At 41.0% G+C, this 15,259-nt stretch overlaps 1 protein-coding gene across 1 annotated transcript in view; it reads left to right on the top strand.

Annotated features, from left to right (window-relative positions):
• Nucleotides 1–9,151, top strand: part of stk32c (serine/threonine kinase 32C) — a 54,344-nt gene extending 45,193 nt beyond the window's left edge. Inside the window, exons 11-12 of the mRNA XM_019882145.1 lie at nucleotides 2,845–2,912; nucleotides 4,493–9,151. Coding sequence (XP_019737704.1) covers nucleotides 2,845–2,912; nucleotides 4,493–4,688 — 264 coding nt within the window. The 3' untranslated portion in view covers nucleotides 4,689–9,151. The remainder of the gene's footprint in view (nucleotides 1–2,844; nucleotides 2,913–4,492) is intronic.
• The last annotated feature ends 6,108 nt before the right edge of the window (nucleotides 9,152–15,259 follow it).

Below are 15,259 nucleotides of genomic sequence, written 5' to 3'. Positions count from 1 at the left end.
TAAAAAAATTCATGAAAACAAAACAACCAATTTCAGTTCAGACACGTTTCAGAGGTTGAGTTTCTTTTCTTTATAAGTCTAATTCAAACTATACTTTTCACCCTGATTGAGCTTTTAAGTATTTATAAGGCCTCCCACAACCTCCTCTAGAACAGTGGTTCTTAACCTTATTGGAGGTACCGAACCCAACCAGTTCATGTGCACATTCATCGAACCTTTCATTACTGAAAAATAAAAATATGATTCAAGAAGTGGTCCTTCAGTTTTGCCGGTGCGAGACTAGAGTTGCTCAACTTGGCATGACAAATCAAGCAGATAGGATGCTGAGTCCCATCACGTTCTGTGACGCATGTGAATCCATGTGAATGAATGAATGAATACTTTATTGTCATTGCACACTTGTTACAACGAAATTCTGCAGGAGCCTCCAACCCCAAGTGCGTCGCGAAGTATAAAAATATAAAAAAAAAATATATAAATACATTGCACTCCCCTAGACCCACACACAATCACACGCACACGTTAAAAATTGTGATAAGAATATGTTCGATATTCGGCACTAGTTAAGGTACAGTCCAAGTTGTCTTACAAAATGATATGAATCAGGGATTAACATAACAGTATGTGGACTATTTCGGACTAATTGAAATACAGTCAGAGATATCATGAGGTATTAAGTAAAATTGCACACCCCGAGGCCTACACATTCACATGCACACGATTTGAGGAATTGAGATTCAGCAGCCTGACTGCCCAGGGATAAAAAGTGTTTCTGTGTCTGTTTGTCCGGCTTCTCATGACTCTATATTTCCTGCCCAGGGGCAGGAGGTTGAAGAGGCACCTGCCAGGGTGGGATGGATCAGTCAGGATTTTCTTTGCCCTTTGTAGCCCTCTTGAGTTCGCGATGTCATCCAGGGATGGCAGGGGGCAGCCGATGATTTTTTTGTGCCGCCTTTATGACTCCTTGCAGAGCATCCCTGTCCTTAGCCGTACAGCTGTGGTACATATTCTTCTGACCACTCCACATAGCATAACATTCTAAAAAAAAAATCACGACGTAGTATCACGACAGTCACACGTTGACTACTGAGCGAACTAAATTTCCAACAGCACTGATTGGACAAGCGATGTAATGTGATCATCTGCAGCGGCTGTGACATAACTAATTGACATGTTGAGTCGGGCGTGTCTTTCCCTCCATGGCAGAGTCTCCATCGAACCCCTGAGACCGATTCACTGAACTCCTGGGGTTCGATCGAACCCAGGTTAAGAACCACTGCTCCAGAATCACAAAATCTTATGCAACGACTTTATATTGATGCTGTGCAAATGTCGCCCTCACTTATATTTTCTAGTATTGCAGTGCCTCATGTTGTGTTTTGGGTTAATATATTATTTGAGCTTTTCACTGATGCAACATATTAAACTTTAAATATTTCTTGAGGCTTGGTGAAAGGCGGCGACCATCTCGGGTATGTGGCTTCGGTGTACATGCGTGGGTTCTGTCTGGCTACTCCAGCTCCCTCCTCTAGCCTCAAAACATCCAACCACCGGCAACTATGTAATGACTTCCAATGTTATGTTTGTCTAAAACACACAGAATGTCAGTATGTTGCAAACTACAACTACACTAATAAATTTGCCATAAAGTCATCCCTGCAGTACATCCATTCTATATAATCGATTGGTTTATCACTGTACAGTATATTTTGTATTCACTTCATGGTCCTTCCCTTTGCTTTACGTATCATCGTCCTGACCATACATGACATCTGCAGTAATCGGCACATTTAAAATGATGGAATCAATACAATGTCAAACCAGAACCCTTCTTTATTTGTCCTTGCAGTTTTTATTTTGTCAACACGTTATTCGAAACAGATTTCCCCTCAGTGTATTGGCGCAACAGTCTTGTGCCCATCATAGTGTCAAGGCCTCAGTGACAATAATGTCAGCCCAGTACCGTATTTTCCACACTATAAGGCGCACGGGATTATGAGGCGCACCTTTACTGAATGTCCCATTTTGTACTTTTTTTCATACATTGGGCGCAACGCATTATAAGATGCAATCTACAATGCATCCACTAGATGGAGCTACGCTCAAGGAAACGCCAACAGAACGATCAGATGTCAGTAAAACGTATTTAATAAAGCAGCTATACAGTTCGTTAACGTTGAACTCTCTTGCCGCTGCTCTATTTCCGTGTTCAACTGCGTAACCAATCGCCTTAAGTTTGAACGCTGCGTTGTAAGCATGTCTCTAGCAAGGAGCCATTTTGGGGTTGACACTGTACCGTAATGACCATACACAAGGCACATCTAATTTTAAGGCGGGCTGTGAGCTTTCAAGAAAATGGAAGGCTTTTAGGTGCGCCTTTTAGTACGGAAAATACGGAATGGGCTGTTTGTGTTTATACTGTCTATGTCCGCAGCATGTTACAGCCAGCAAGCAGAGACATGAAACTTGCAAGTGTGTATGGGTGAAGCCTGTGTGTTGTCATGCTGGGTTATTTCCAAGGTTATATTAAATTATGGAGCCTTCAGAGCTGTTGTCATGGCCTCAAGAGCTTTTACAAATGTGAGCTTTTATTTTTTGTTGTGGGCAAAACATCCAATTTGATGAAGACAATTCATGACGTGTCGTAGAGTGGGGGGGAACTGAAAATGAAACTGATCTCAGAGGTTACGACGTCATTTGTGATGCAAACTGACATTGACATCTGTTTATGCCACTAATGAGGACGATGGTGTTGATATGTGAGATGATCAAGATCGATGCACTTGAATAGTCGGACTGTTTTTGTGTGTGATTTTTTTTTTTTTTTTTTTTTTTTTTTTGCAGGAAAATGACTATCTACAGGAGTGCCTTGAAGCAGTGCAGCAAGAATTCATGATTTTCAACCGAGAGAAGTAAGGCAAAGCTGCATCTACAGCTAACTGAGGGTGGCTTGACACCACCTGGTGCAAATGACGGAATTCTGATTATTTGCTGCCAAGTGGCACAATTTGGATGTAGATCGCGGATTCTTAAGGGGGGGAAAAAGACACATGTAATCAGATACCCTCAGATTGCAATCTGGCCTCAATTAGGCAATCTATGGATCTACTGGGTACAAGCACAAAATTGGTGCGCACACACACACACACACACACACACACACACACAAAACCTAAGCTAAATCATAACTACATCTAGCAGCAAAGACAAATAAGGAAAATGACTGCCGATAGCAGCCACTGTGGTGATATCAAGGTTCCTTGCATTAAAGGGCAGCTAGGACACCTAAAGAGTTTGTAATGGTTACTATTGTTGTGATTTAACCATTTTGACACTTGTAGTTATTTGCATGCATTTTGGGAATGTGGTGATGCAGGCTGTTTCACGTGTTCAGTATATGGAAACTGTGATGTGTGTCAACTGGAAAGGCTCCACATTGGATACTGTCACGAAAATGTGTCGCAATTAACAGTTCCGCTTAGCATTTGGAGCTAGTGCAATGCTCCACATGCATGTTAGAGGTAAGTAAGAACCCATTAAGTGGATGAGCAGCTGGAAAAGGTGTGAAAAGAGGAATTTATTTTCACCGTTTGAGTCATCGAAGCAAGGAAATTTCTGCTCCAGAATCACAATGGCACTACTCATCTGTTCATCATCTGTTGTCAACAGTTTTTCCTTGGTGCCAGGGTCTTCGCTCCACTGAGTGACAGTCTCATAACATATTGGGTTCTTAAGAACAACAATTGTAATTTAGGCTGTTGACTGAGCAGTCCAAATGATTTTTCAGAATCATGTAAGTTGTGTTTAGTTGTTGCTTTCCGCAAATTAAATGTAAAATTAACAAACACGACAATCACAGTTTGTAAAAATAAATTCATCTTAAAACAGGATATTATTTAATTCCAAATTCTAAAAAAAAAAGGATGGCTAAGCAACTAAGCAGATACAGTGAATTAAGCAGTATGAAATAGCAAAGGTTTGGTTATACATAGTTGGTTTTACAGGATTAGCATGTTAACCCTTTCGGGGACAGCGGTTTCAACAGTGGACAGGTCATCATGTTAACAGGTTACAGGGTGCATGAAAGGATTAAATTCCATTTATATATGTGCACACTACTTTGGTAAATCATGATTACAGTTCCATCAAGTATTGGTTATCTCAACCCTTTTTTGGTTCTTTAAATTGTTGCCTGGTTTATTATCGACCCAGTTCTGACCCTGCAGCAGTACTGAAAGCCTTCTTTATCAGAAATGATTCATTTTGTTCTAATTTGGTGATTATTGATGAGTTCTATTTATAATGTGGTGTATAATATCACAGCAGAACTGCTCTCATTAAACTTTTAACATTATGTCTTGCATTCTACAAAATCTATTACTTTCCGGGACCTAAAAATAGCACTGTATGTGTCAAATATTAATGCAACTTGATTACCGGTATTATAACTGTGTGGACTGCGTTTTTGAATTATTTTTTTTCCTGCTCTCAGGTTGAAAAAGCGTCAAGAAGAGGGTCATAGCGAGGCTGGGGGAGATGATGCCAGCGGGGACGGCGATGCGGAGGCTGGCGGCATTGACGACGACGCGGCCGAGCCCGAACCGGAACAGGAACCCGAGCCAGAGCCCGAATCCTCTTCCAAACTGAGCATGTGTGGCTCGGTGTGCTCCTCCCCTGGCAGCTGCTAGTGCCACATCGGCTCATGGTGCACGATAAAGGATGAAGGTCTCTCAGTGCCATGCCCATAGATATATTCTTTCCTCTCTCCTTTCCAGTAGCCAGGAGGGGTGGAACCACACAGCAGGGGCGGGGGGGTGGAACAGACGCACTGCAGGACCCAATTAATTTTATTCTGTAGCTCCCTTCCCCGGTAAGGCAAGAATGAAGCAGATTCTCCACCTTCTTGTCCGTCCTTCACAATGCTCCAACTTCTATGCAATGTTACACTTCATTCACAGCATGACAGAGTATCACACGCTAGGAGGTGAAGCAAAATGCTCGGCAAATCTGATGCCATCCTCAGCAATAGCTGTTCCTGATATTTTGGTGGCTTTGGTGGTTTTAGTAGAGATGCTTTCCCTCGCCGCCTCTTCAAAATGAGCCTAGGATGACTGAATTATTCAACGTGCACAGGCAGTTTTACAGTTTTAGCTTGTCTCTGCTTCACTCCTCCCCACAGCTTCTCTTATGTCACGAATGCCCTAATTCAGAGCGATTGTTTTGTTTAGTTTTTTTCAAGATGTCCTGGTGTGCTTCTATTGCCGCACCTTCATAAAGTCATTCACATTTATGCAACAGTGACCAACTTAATATTATTTGCATTATTCACATTTAAACCATAAATCGAAAAGATGCAGTGTGTCAGATGGTGTATAAACTCTGACTTAAGGTATGTCACTTTTAGGAGTAAATGTCAAGAAGCTGGAAATTAGATTTGCTTCTCAAAATGTTCTCTTTTTGTTCGGCAAATGCTCTGGAAGTAGCCAGTGAAAATCGCCTTCCTGCAGTGCTCATCCTGGGGATCGAACTGACTGGCTGTCAGCATTTCAAATAGTTTTCACGATCAAGTCCAGTAATTGCCATCGCGGTACGTTTAAGGCGAGACCATTGCTCTCGGTTTAAACACGTGGGAACATGTAGCAATGATCCACCTTAAAGCCCGTCATAAAATGAAAAACATGTAAATAGCGTAACTGGTAGGTAAATAACGTCACCACAGTTTTATGTGGGGCTGCAAACTCGACACATTTAAACTCAACTAAAGAAAGAAGCTTGTGGAGTCAATCCTTCGCATTGCTTCATTCTGCTCTTCGCTCCAAGTGTGCAGGCACATCTTGTAGGCAACATAGGCCAAAGCTTTTCTACCATTTGCATAACCATTTCTAAGGAATTATGTGTATGTACGTGTCTCTCTTCTTTCTGTATGGCATGGATTTAATAGTCCACTGTATAGTCATATTGCCAATATTTAGAAACTCTCAGAATTCAGGTACCGGTAAGAAGGGAATTTAATGACACGCAAAAGTGCTGATTTGGTCTGGGAGCTGGATAGCTTAATTTAGCTATGGTATGACCTAAAAGCTTGCAGTCAGCTGTCAACCTACTCCTACTTTTGTTTTGATGTCATCCACGGGCACTTGTGTCAAAAGGTTGACGTAAGAGATTAAAATTGTCTTATATATCAGTCATAATTTAAGCGTATTTACTATTTTTAGCAATCGTCTGGGACATTTATTAGTGTTTGAACAAGAAAAAAGCTTTGCTAAGCTAGGCTAATCAACTTTCAAAAACAGGATATCTTACAGTGGGCCCTCGATGGTCAAACACAATTCTAAACAGGATGTCAACTTCTGAATTGTTTGGATTTCGTTAAGTAATCCAAGAAAATCAGCTGTACAGCTGTGAAAATATGTTCGTGGCTGTAATTCAAAAAACAAGAGGATAATCTTTAAAACACTCTTTGACAAGGGGCAAAAGTTACGTTGCTAATGCAACCAATATCAGTCAGCAAGCGGCGTCGCAATACGTTGTGACGCAGCTGAAGAAGACGCGTTTCGTTGCCACCACTCTTTCATTATTTTTCATTCGTGACCTACAAGTGTTTCTCATGCAAATTTTCACTGTAATTATGACATTTCAGAGTTATGAATGCACACATTGAAGTAATTGGCCCAGTGGTGTTCGGATACACTATCACTTGGCCCAAGTCAGCACGCTCGGTTACTGCGATAGTATATTGTTATTTTATGGCCTTGAAGTGTTTAAAACATCAATAAATATTTATTGTAACACATTAGCGACAGAACTTTCTTCAAATTTCAAGGACCCTCCTGTATCTAATTTCACAAGATTTTGACTTCACTTCCGTCTTACTTGGCCGCATAACATGCAGTTAATTCTTTGACGCTTGCTGAACGGAGCTCTTTGAGTATGCTGGTGTTTGACCCGACATTCTTTTTGAGCCAAGTTCACCCATGTCTTGTAATTAATTAATTAATAAATCAATCAATGAATGAAAAAGCCTAACTGTGGGGTGTGTGAATATTAGGGTTCCAACGTAATTTTGTTCCTTTAAAATAGTCAGCATGTGTGTTTCCCCACACGGTTTGATTCGAATGACTGGATTACCAACATTGAAACGTAGCACCATTCGAGTCTGTCATATACTGTGTTTATTTTTATTTTATATTATTATTATTAATATATTATGATGATTATTATTATGTTTTGCATGTTGAGTGGGGTATAAGCCTGATTTTGCCAAAGCCTGGAGCTTGAGCTTGAATGGCAGATTTGTGCATGCACAAGCTATTGATGATAGCATACCTCAATGCTCGCACCATTGTTGATTCCAAGTGCAACTTGCCTGCGTGTCTGTTTTTGGACGTTTATCTGTACTGAGGCGCCTAAACCTGGTGTTCAATAGACGCCATGGTGTTGTTGTATGGTCTGAATTACATTCTATGATCCTGTAAGGTTTTCTTGATATTTTTGAATGTTGACATAGCAAGAATGATTTTGTTTTCTCCTGGACTCCCCGTACAGTAGATTACTTGCCATGATGGTGACTACAATTTGACAGTAGTAGTAAACATACATTTGTTGCCAAGCTGTAGGACATAAAAGAAACCAAGCCCACGCGCTATAGACAAATGCGGTTGCATTTCAGTGAACCTCCGTTTATCGCGGGGCATATGTTCAGATGCACCTGCACTCAGTGAAAACCTCTGTTTGTAGTGACGTCATATAAAAAAATGGTTTTATATAGTTTTACACCGACCACACGCTTTCAACAAATTTGAACATGTTAGTAGCCGCATTTTAAACAGATGTTAAATGTGTTTGAACACAATCATTTGCAAGCATAACATTAATAAAAAAAATAAAAATACTGTGCAGTATTGAAAAGTCTGCCGTGCCGTGGATATGCCGAAAGAGTAGTCGTGGCCATTGGAGTTCCATAGCCAGTTACGTTGAGAGTAAACACCAAACTAAGTAACTTCCTTCATGAAGCATGAAGTAGTTTTATTTTCTCGTGATCGATCAGGATCTTACTTCATCTGACTCTCAGAAACCTTCAAAGATGCAGGATGGTCATGATTAAAAAACAATTTTTTATCGATTTATTTCAAACTGCATATTATTAATTTTATGTTTTCAATATTGTACAGTATTGATCCATCCATCCATCCATTGTCTGCACCGCTTATACTCACGAGGGTCGCAAGCGTGCGGGCTTATCCCAGCCGTCTTTTGTATTGATAGAAAAAGCAGTCAACCCCTGCAGCCTCAAGTACTACACATCAACACCAAACGATACCGATAATTTTGCCGCTCGTGCCTACTCCACATGAGAGGGGTCTGGTCTAGTCCACCAATATTATTGCACTTCAATGTAGGTGAACAGACTTTGCGATGGCGATGAGAGCGACACTCATCTGATCAGACCACACCATCAAAATGCTTTCAATGCTGTTAATCTAGTGTTCAATGGCTTCATATTCTTGCTTCGATGTTCAAATATCAAGGCTCGTGCACTTTCTGGGTGAGTTGTTTGAGGGGTTCCTTTCACTTCCTTCTGCACATGAAGAAAATATTGCATATGGGGGTGGGGGGCTGAAAACAGTCCACACGCCTTTGAAATAAGATGCATCACAAGCCTGTGAGCATTATGCTGTTTGCCAATTGTTTTTAAATGGATAATTGATTTTCATGATTAGGTGTGGCTTGCAATGCTAATCTGTTTTGTTTTTCGATAGCAGTGATCATTCCGAGATGGACATTGCTTGCTTACCCTCCTGACGTGTTCCTTTCAAGTGTTAATGTTTGGATGCTCTTAGGTGTTTTCAAAGCCTTCTGTGCTCGTACTTGACCAGCAAAGCATGTCTCCTAATCAGCCGTGGTCCAATTCGACGCCCTCAAGGTATGCAAAAGGATACATGTTCTAACTCTGTCGATTACAGTTTTGAAGTCGGTGCCCTGTTACCATTAAATTAAGACAATGCAATTTGTTTCTCCTTTCCTCCATGTAATTCTTGTGCAACAGGATTTTTATGAGGTAAACGATGAAAAGCCTTGTACTGTAAACTTACTGAAACTGCTTTTGTGTTCATAACATGCTGCTTCAAATAAAACTCCTTCCCAGAAGGCGTCAGTTGGGTATTTTTGTCTCCTGAAGGAATAAAGCCTCAGTTGAAAAGATGAGTACAGTACAAGTGAGTCAAGAGTGTGTGTGTGTGTGTGTGTGTGTGTGTGTGTAGATCTTAAAATGATGTGACGTTTGTGTGAAAAATGAATGGGTGTGTCTATGGATCCACAAACGCACATTCGACACGTCACAAACAGAATTGAATATTTACAAATAAGTCATGAGACACAATAAAAAATAAATAAAAAAAAAGGGGGGGATTGCTGATGTATTTGTGGATCCGACAAACATGACACCCGTGGATGGACCCGTGTTACTAATTTTGACACAAATCTCTCCCCATACGTGACGACACCACAATGGTTTTCAGTCCAACAGAGCATCTTTGGGATGTGGTGGAACGGGAGATTCGCATCATGGATGTGCAGCCGACAAATCTGCGCCAACTGTGTGATGCCATCATGTCAATATGGACCAAACTCTCTGAGGAATCATTCCAGCACCCGTGTGTGTGTGTATATATATATATATATATATATATATATAAAATCGAATAGCATATTTGCCTTAAGACATTTTTAAATGTTTTGGGGGAAAAAATAACTAACAAGATGAGTCCAGTTGCCTCAATTGTGGTTGACCTTGTGTCATGACCAGGATGACTGAGAATCACACTTTTAGCATGCACATTGTTTATTTGTATTGTGACAGTAAGTTGAAAAATGTTTAGTTTTTTTATGACAGTTATGTTATTAAGATAAGAATATGAAATTTTTCAAGAAATTAAGTCTTCATCAGTACTAGTAACAGCTAACATCAGAACCCCCCCCTTTTTTTTGCAGCTTAATTAGAGGCAGGTTAAGTTGGAAATGCATTTTGAGGCACCATGGTTTACATAAAGAGGGACAAGAATGACGTTTCTGAATGAGTTTAGCTCATTCATGTATGATTCTCAGCAGTGCATAACAATGCATTTATAATAGCTTAATCACTCCTTCCTGTTGAATATGGAATTTGCAATGTGCATCAAGCTTGTCAGAGACTATGATTAGATTAGTGTTTCTCAACCATTATTTAGCACCCATTTCACATCAATGAAACCGACACACGTAAATGTAAAAAGTATAAATGCAGATGAGGGTCTTACCTCAATTTACCAATAAATGTTCTAATTCCGTGTGAAATGTCGGCCTGTTGAATTGTGATCACTGAGCTGTTATATTCACCAGAAGACATGACTTATTTGTCTGCATATATGACAACCGGTGGATATACACAAGTTTATTGTACCTTCTGCTGTTGAATGGAAGAAAATTTTAATGTTCCGCTCATCAGTGCGTCACCAATACGTCGCTGACATGCATTGATGAACAAAGATAGCTTACTAATGAATAAATATCAGTAATTATAATAGTAATGCTGTCAACATACTACCTTTGTTTGTGAAAGCAATTTCTCAGCCTTTGTTAGCTGTTGGAGAAATGTGTCCTTGTATGCTACGTTTGCATGTGGGGGCAAGGCCCACCCTGTCCATAAAACCTTGTGAGTCAATGTAGTCTTCTCTCCTTCTATTAATGGGCCTGTAATTATGTAATGTATAACGACAGGAAATGGAAGTAATGCAAGGCTCCTCTGTTGTTAAAGTTCAAAATCCTCAAGGATTTAGGACTTCATGTTCAGCGGGTCCTCGAGGATGTCCACAGGTGTTCCCGTCTTGTCCAACTGGGGGCGCCACTTTGGGTCTCCAATGGCCTCCAGGAGAGCCGCCAGCTCAACCTCCAACTTGCCAAGAGTGTCTTCCACTTTCTGCAAAATACAGAGGGTATGTTTTTGTCCTGAGAGACCAAATAATACATTAATAAGCTGTAGTATGAATAATGGAATCATCGGTCATAAATTATGCAATCCTTTGATTCATATGAATTATACAATTGCCCAAAGCAGTTAGGAAGGGAAGGTCAGATGAAGTCTATGAGTTCTTGATGAGTTTTTGAGACTTAGAACAGCAGCAATAAATGACTTGAATTCGAAATTTTATATTGTGGTGAGCCACACTTTTAGGTGAAAAGAAACATGCGGGCTTTTTTCGGCAGTGCAGAGAGGGTGCAACCTCAAAATTGGGAAACAAAGCATTCTCTGTTATATTCTCTAACCATTATAAGTTGAAAGTGAACTTTTGGGCCAGAATTTGCAAAAACAGAAATAAGTCACCTTTTCCACTACATCCAAACGGTTATGAAGACTTGTGTGTTCTTGACATGCATTCGAAGGCATGGCTCGAGGCGACCGCTCGGTATCCACCTCTGAAAATGCAATCGACAGGCGTTGAGTGAACGCACAGTGTGAATCAGACACAAAGCTGTCTACTGTGGAAAAAGCAAAGAATGCACTCCTTACATGCAGCTTGCGTGGAATTTAACCTATTTTGAGATCCAACAAAATAGCCTCAATGTCATTTTTTTATCCTGAAATGCGATGGCTTCTGAAAGAGGCCCAATTTACCAACAAGTTAAAATATTGTAAAATAAATAACATTTTTGCATAAGCTGGTGTACACTGACGCTGCTCTCAGGCCTTCCTGTGTGGAGTTTGCATGTTCTCCCCGGGCCTGCGTGGGTTTTCTCCGGGTTCTCCGGTTTCCTCCCACATTCAAAAAACATGCATGGCAGTTTAATGGAAACCTCTAAATTGTCCCTAGGTGTGATTGTGAGCATGGATGGTTGTTCGTCTATGTGTGCCCTGCCATTGGCTGGCAACCAGTTCAGGGTGTCCCCCAACTGCTGCCACTAAGACAGCACGCACGCATCGACGACTGTCCACACTTTGCATACTATGAATTCTGTTCAAGTTTCTATACATACAAAGTACAAAAAGAAAGAAATGTAAACATATTTCACTCCTCTCAGGAATCAAGCATTTTTTAAAATGCAGAAAACCGTGTAATCAGATGAGTAAAAGTAGGAAAAAGAAGTGTGCTGCAGAAGCTTGTGTTCCTCAGTTGCATTTGTTTCAAGTTTGCAGACGTGAACAAAACCAGCATTTTTACGAACTATTTTAAACCCTAGAATCTTTCACAGTAACATTATAGTAACCCTAATCTTGTTGGAAACCCTCCCATGCATCATATATACCCTTCAAAACATTTTTTACCAAAGGCAAGAGATCATGTTAAAGCACCCCCTTTTTGTGATATCATTACACAGATATGGTGTGAAAACGCCACATTTAGAAAAGGAGAATAGCAGGGCTCTGTTACCTCTTTTCAATTTGCTGGTTCTCAACAGAGTAAATAAAAAGAAACCGACTAATATGCTCACCTGGTCATGACAATCACACTGAAAACGGCAGTTTGTTATTCAGTCTCAATGGCTGCTCGGTTGTGGGCGACATGAAATTTCAACACCCCGCTGATGCTGAACTGCCTTTTCTGTTATTGAACATTGAGGCACTGAGAATGGCTTTTTTTTTTGTTTGTCTCCATCATTGCGCACATACTGGGCAGCTTGCCTGCCGCGGACCACCGGGAGAGGCTCTTCTCTCCTGGAAAAATGGACTGAGACGCTCAGTCATTGCACACTTGTCGAAAACTGTCTTCCTTTTAAGATCCAACTGGCAGTGGACCAAGAGGAAGCAGGCCAACATATTGAGATCGCTTTCCAATTGCGAGAACAAGAAAAACAAGCCCAAAAAATGTTTTTTTTTTCTGAAATAGAGGCCTAACATTTATTATGTTCACCGTCATTATTTTCAACTCTGTCCTCACCTTTTGTTGTAAATTCATCCATCCATCATTGATGTATTACACTCTGTGGTAAACAGCATATATATATGTATATATATATATATATATATATATATAATTCAAATATAAAACTTGTTATCGGAACCTCGTGCTAGATTCTTGCACCACAGAGGCAATCCATTTTCCACTTGGCCTGTCCCAGCAGACTGTTTGGGCTATCGAGGTGGTTACCGGCTAATCGCAAAGCACAAGAGACAAACAACCTTTCACAATCATATTCACACCGAAGGATAATTTAGAGCCTTGAATGGAACGAGCATGCATGTTTTGGGAATGTGTGAGGAAGCAGGAGTACTCAACAAAAAGCCATGCGACCGTACCACACTACTCACAAGCTCCACAGGAAAGCCGGAGCCCGGATTCTGGCCCCCATCTTCCGAACTGAATCACCCGCCAGCATGCCACTGCAGGTAAATATCTGCTTCCAATTCTCCGAGGAGAAGATCATCCAAACAAATGAGTAACAATGTCTGAACAATGTATACACCCTTAATAAGTTTACAGTGGTAGCCAATGTCCCCCAAGCCTCCACAGGAAAAAAAAGGCAAAGTGCTCTCTAGCTGACTTCCTGTTGTGGGATTTCTTGATCTTGTTCAGCCGAATGAGGACTTCTCTCGCCGCATCTGACAGTGATTGACGGCAGCACAGATGAGATCTTCTGGTTCGGGTCAGGAGGTACACACAGACATCGTTGTATCAAAATGTGCTGCTGGCCCTCCCTTTGACTACCAAACATAACTCCCAATCCCTCATCCAAACCAGTATTTTTGTTGGATCAGTATGCACACATGCAATTTAGAAGAGGGGGGGGGGGTACCTGCTGATATTCAAGATGAGTTCCTTACTAATTGAGTAAAACTATATGCACATTGTCGCTGACTCGCTGATATGCATCCTGATCTAGCTGTTTCCAAGGATGCATTTATTCCTGTTTGCGTTGGCTGGTCCTTGCAGAAAGCTAGATGAAGAGCTGTTTTTTTAACTGTCAGAAATGTTCCAGGTGGTTGACAAATCATATTGGTTCCACACATAACACTGTCAGAGGAAACAAGCTGGAGGAAAAGCAAACAGGCGTAGTAATGTAATGTGACTGTGGCGGAGGCAAAGATGAATGAGCTTGAGTGTCTATGTCACGTTCCTACCTGCAAGCGCAGGGCAGTTGAGTCCACTGCAAAACTAATTGATGCGAATGAAAGCAGCAGTTTTTTTTGTGTGTGGGGAATACAAAATGCGACTAAAAGACTGCAGAGTAGCTTACATCTCGAAGCTCAGGAGTTCAATTGGAAGTTAGTTTCCTCTCCGTAGTCATCCGACCGCCACCGAAACACATCGCACAGTGCAAATCAGTTCCCATTCAGATTTTGTTTTTAACAGTACAGTAGTCCATTTGAGATCTCAACATGGGCCAAAAATCTCATTAACACACATTTGCTAAAGGCTCTGAATTCGTTCAAAACACATTTTCAACAAAAATATTAGGTTCAAGGTGTACCTAATATTTTGCTCAGTTCTGAGGTCTATTTAAGAAAGTGCAATCATACCAGCAAATAAATGTTATCCAATATCACTTGTCTTCTTTTAACATTTATCCCGTGGGACACAGGTGTTAAACTCTGGTCCTCGTGGGGGCCACTGTCCTGCATGTCGGAAATGTTTCCTTCTTGCAACACACCTGACTCACATGACCAAGATCTGATGAGAAAATATTAGCCACCTATCTCAGGATGGTGCGATACAGTCCGACACCACTGCCAATTCCACCCATGGTAATGGACTCAAGAATCTTTTGCACACAAATCTGAGCATTATTGCCTTGGCAAAGGCAACGGTTTCGATGCCGCACTTGTATCGGATAGCGTTAGATCATGAAGCGGTCGCCATTTTGTTATTGGCCGGCGATGAGGAGGTAAATGAAATCCTCTTGCGCGCTGTGAACCCACTTCGCTTTCTGTCCAGTGAAGTGGCAAACACACTGCATGCTTGCCTACGGTCGACCATTCTTGCGGTATGAAGTCACAGCAATCCACGCTCAAAACGCATGAAATACCCATTGTGCTTTCTGAAAACAAAACGATAACATCTGATCCAAACCAAAGATATCCACACAAGTGATTCAACAAAGAGTTGCTTTTCCGCTCGCAGTAAATTCAATTCAAAGAAACCGAAGCTGCAATGAATTGCAACCAGATGTGCTTCAAGACATGCTGACTCATATTTAAGCGAATTCTTGTTGCGGTTCAGCTTCATTCTCCACACACGGCTCTCTGTCAAAATGACTTTTTGTCACCATTATCACACCAATCTGTACG

Source organism: Hippocampus comes, unplaced genomic scaffold (genome assembly GCF_001891065.2).
Source record: "Hippocampus comes isolate QL1 unplaced genomic scaffold, H_comes_QL1_v1.1 scaffold36, whole genome shotgun sequence".
NCBI classification, from domain to species: Eukaryota; Metazoa; Chordata; class Actinopteri; order Syngnathiformes; family Syngnathidae; genus Hippocampus; species Hippocampus comes.
This window is presented reverse-complemented; position numbering and strand designations above follow the sequence as displayed.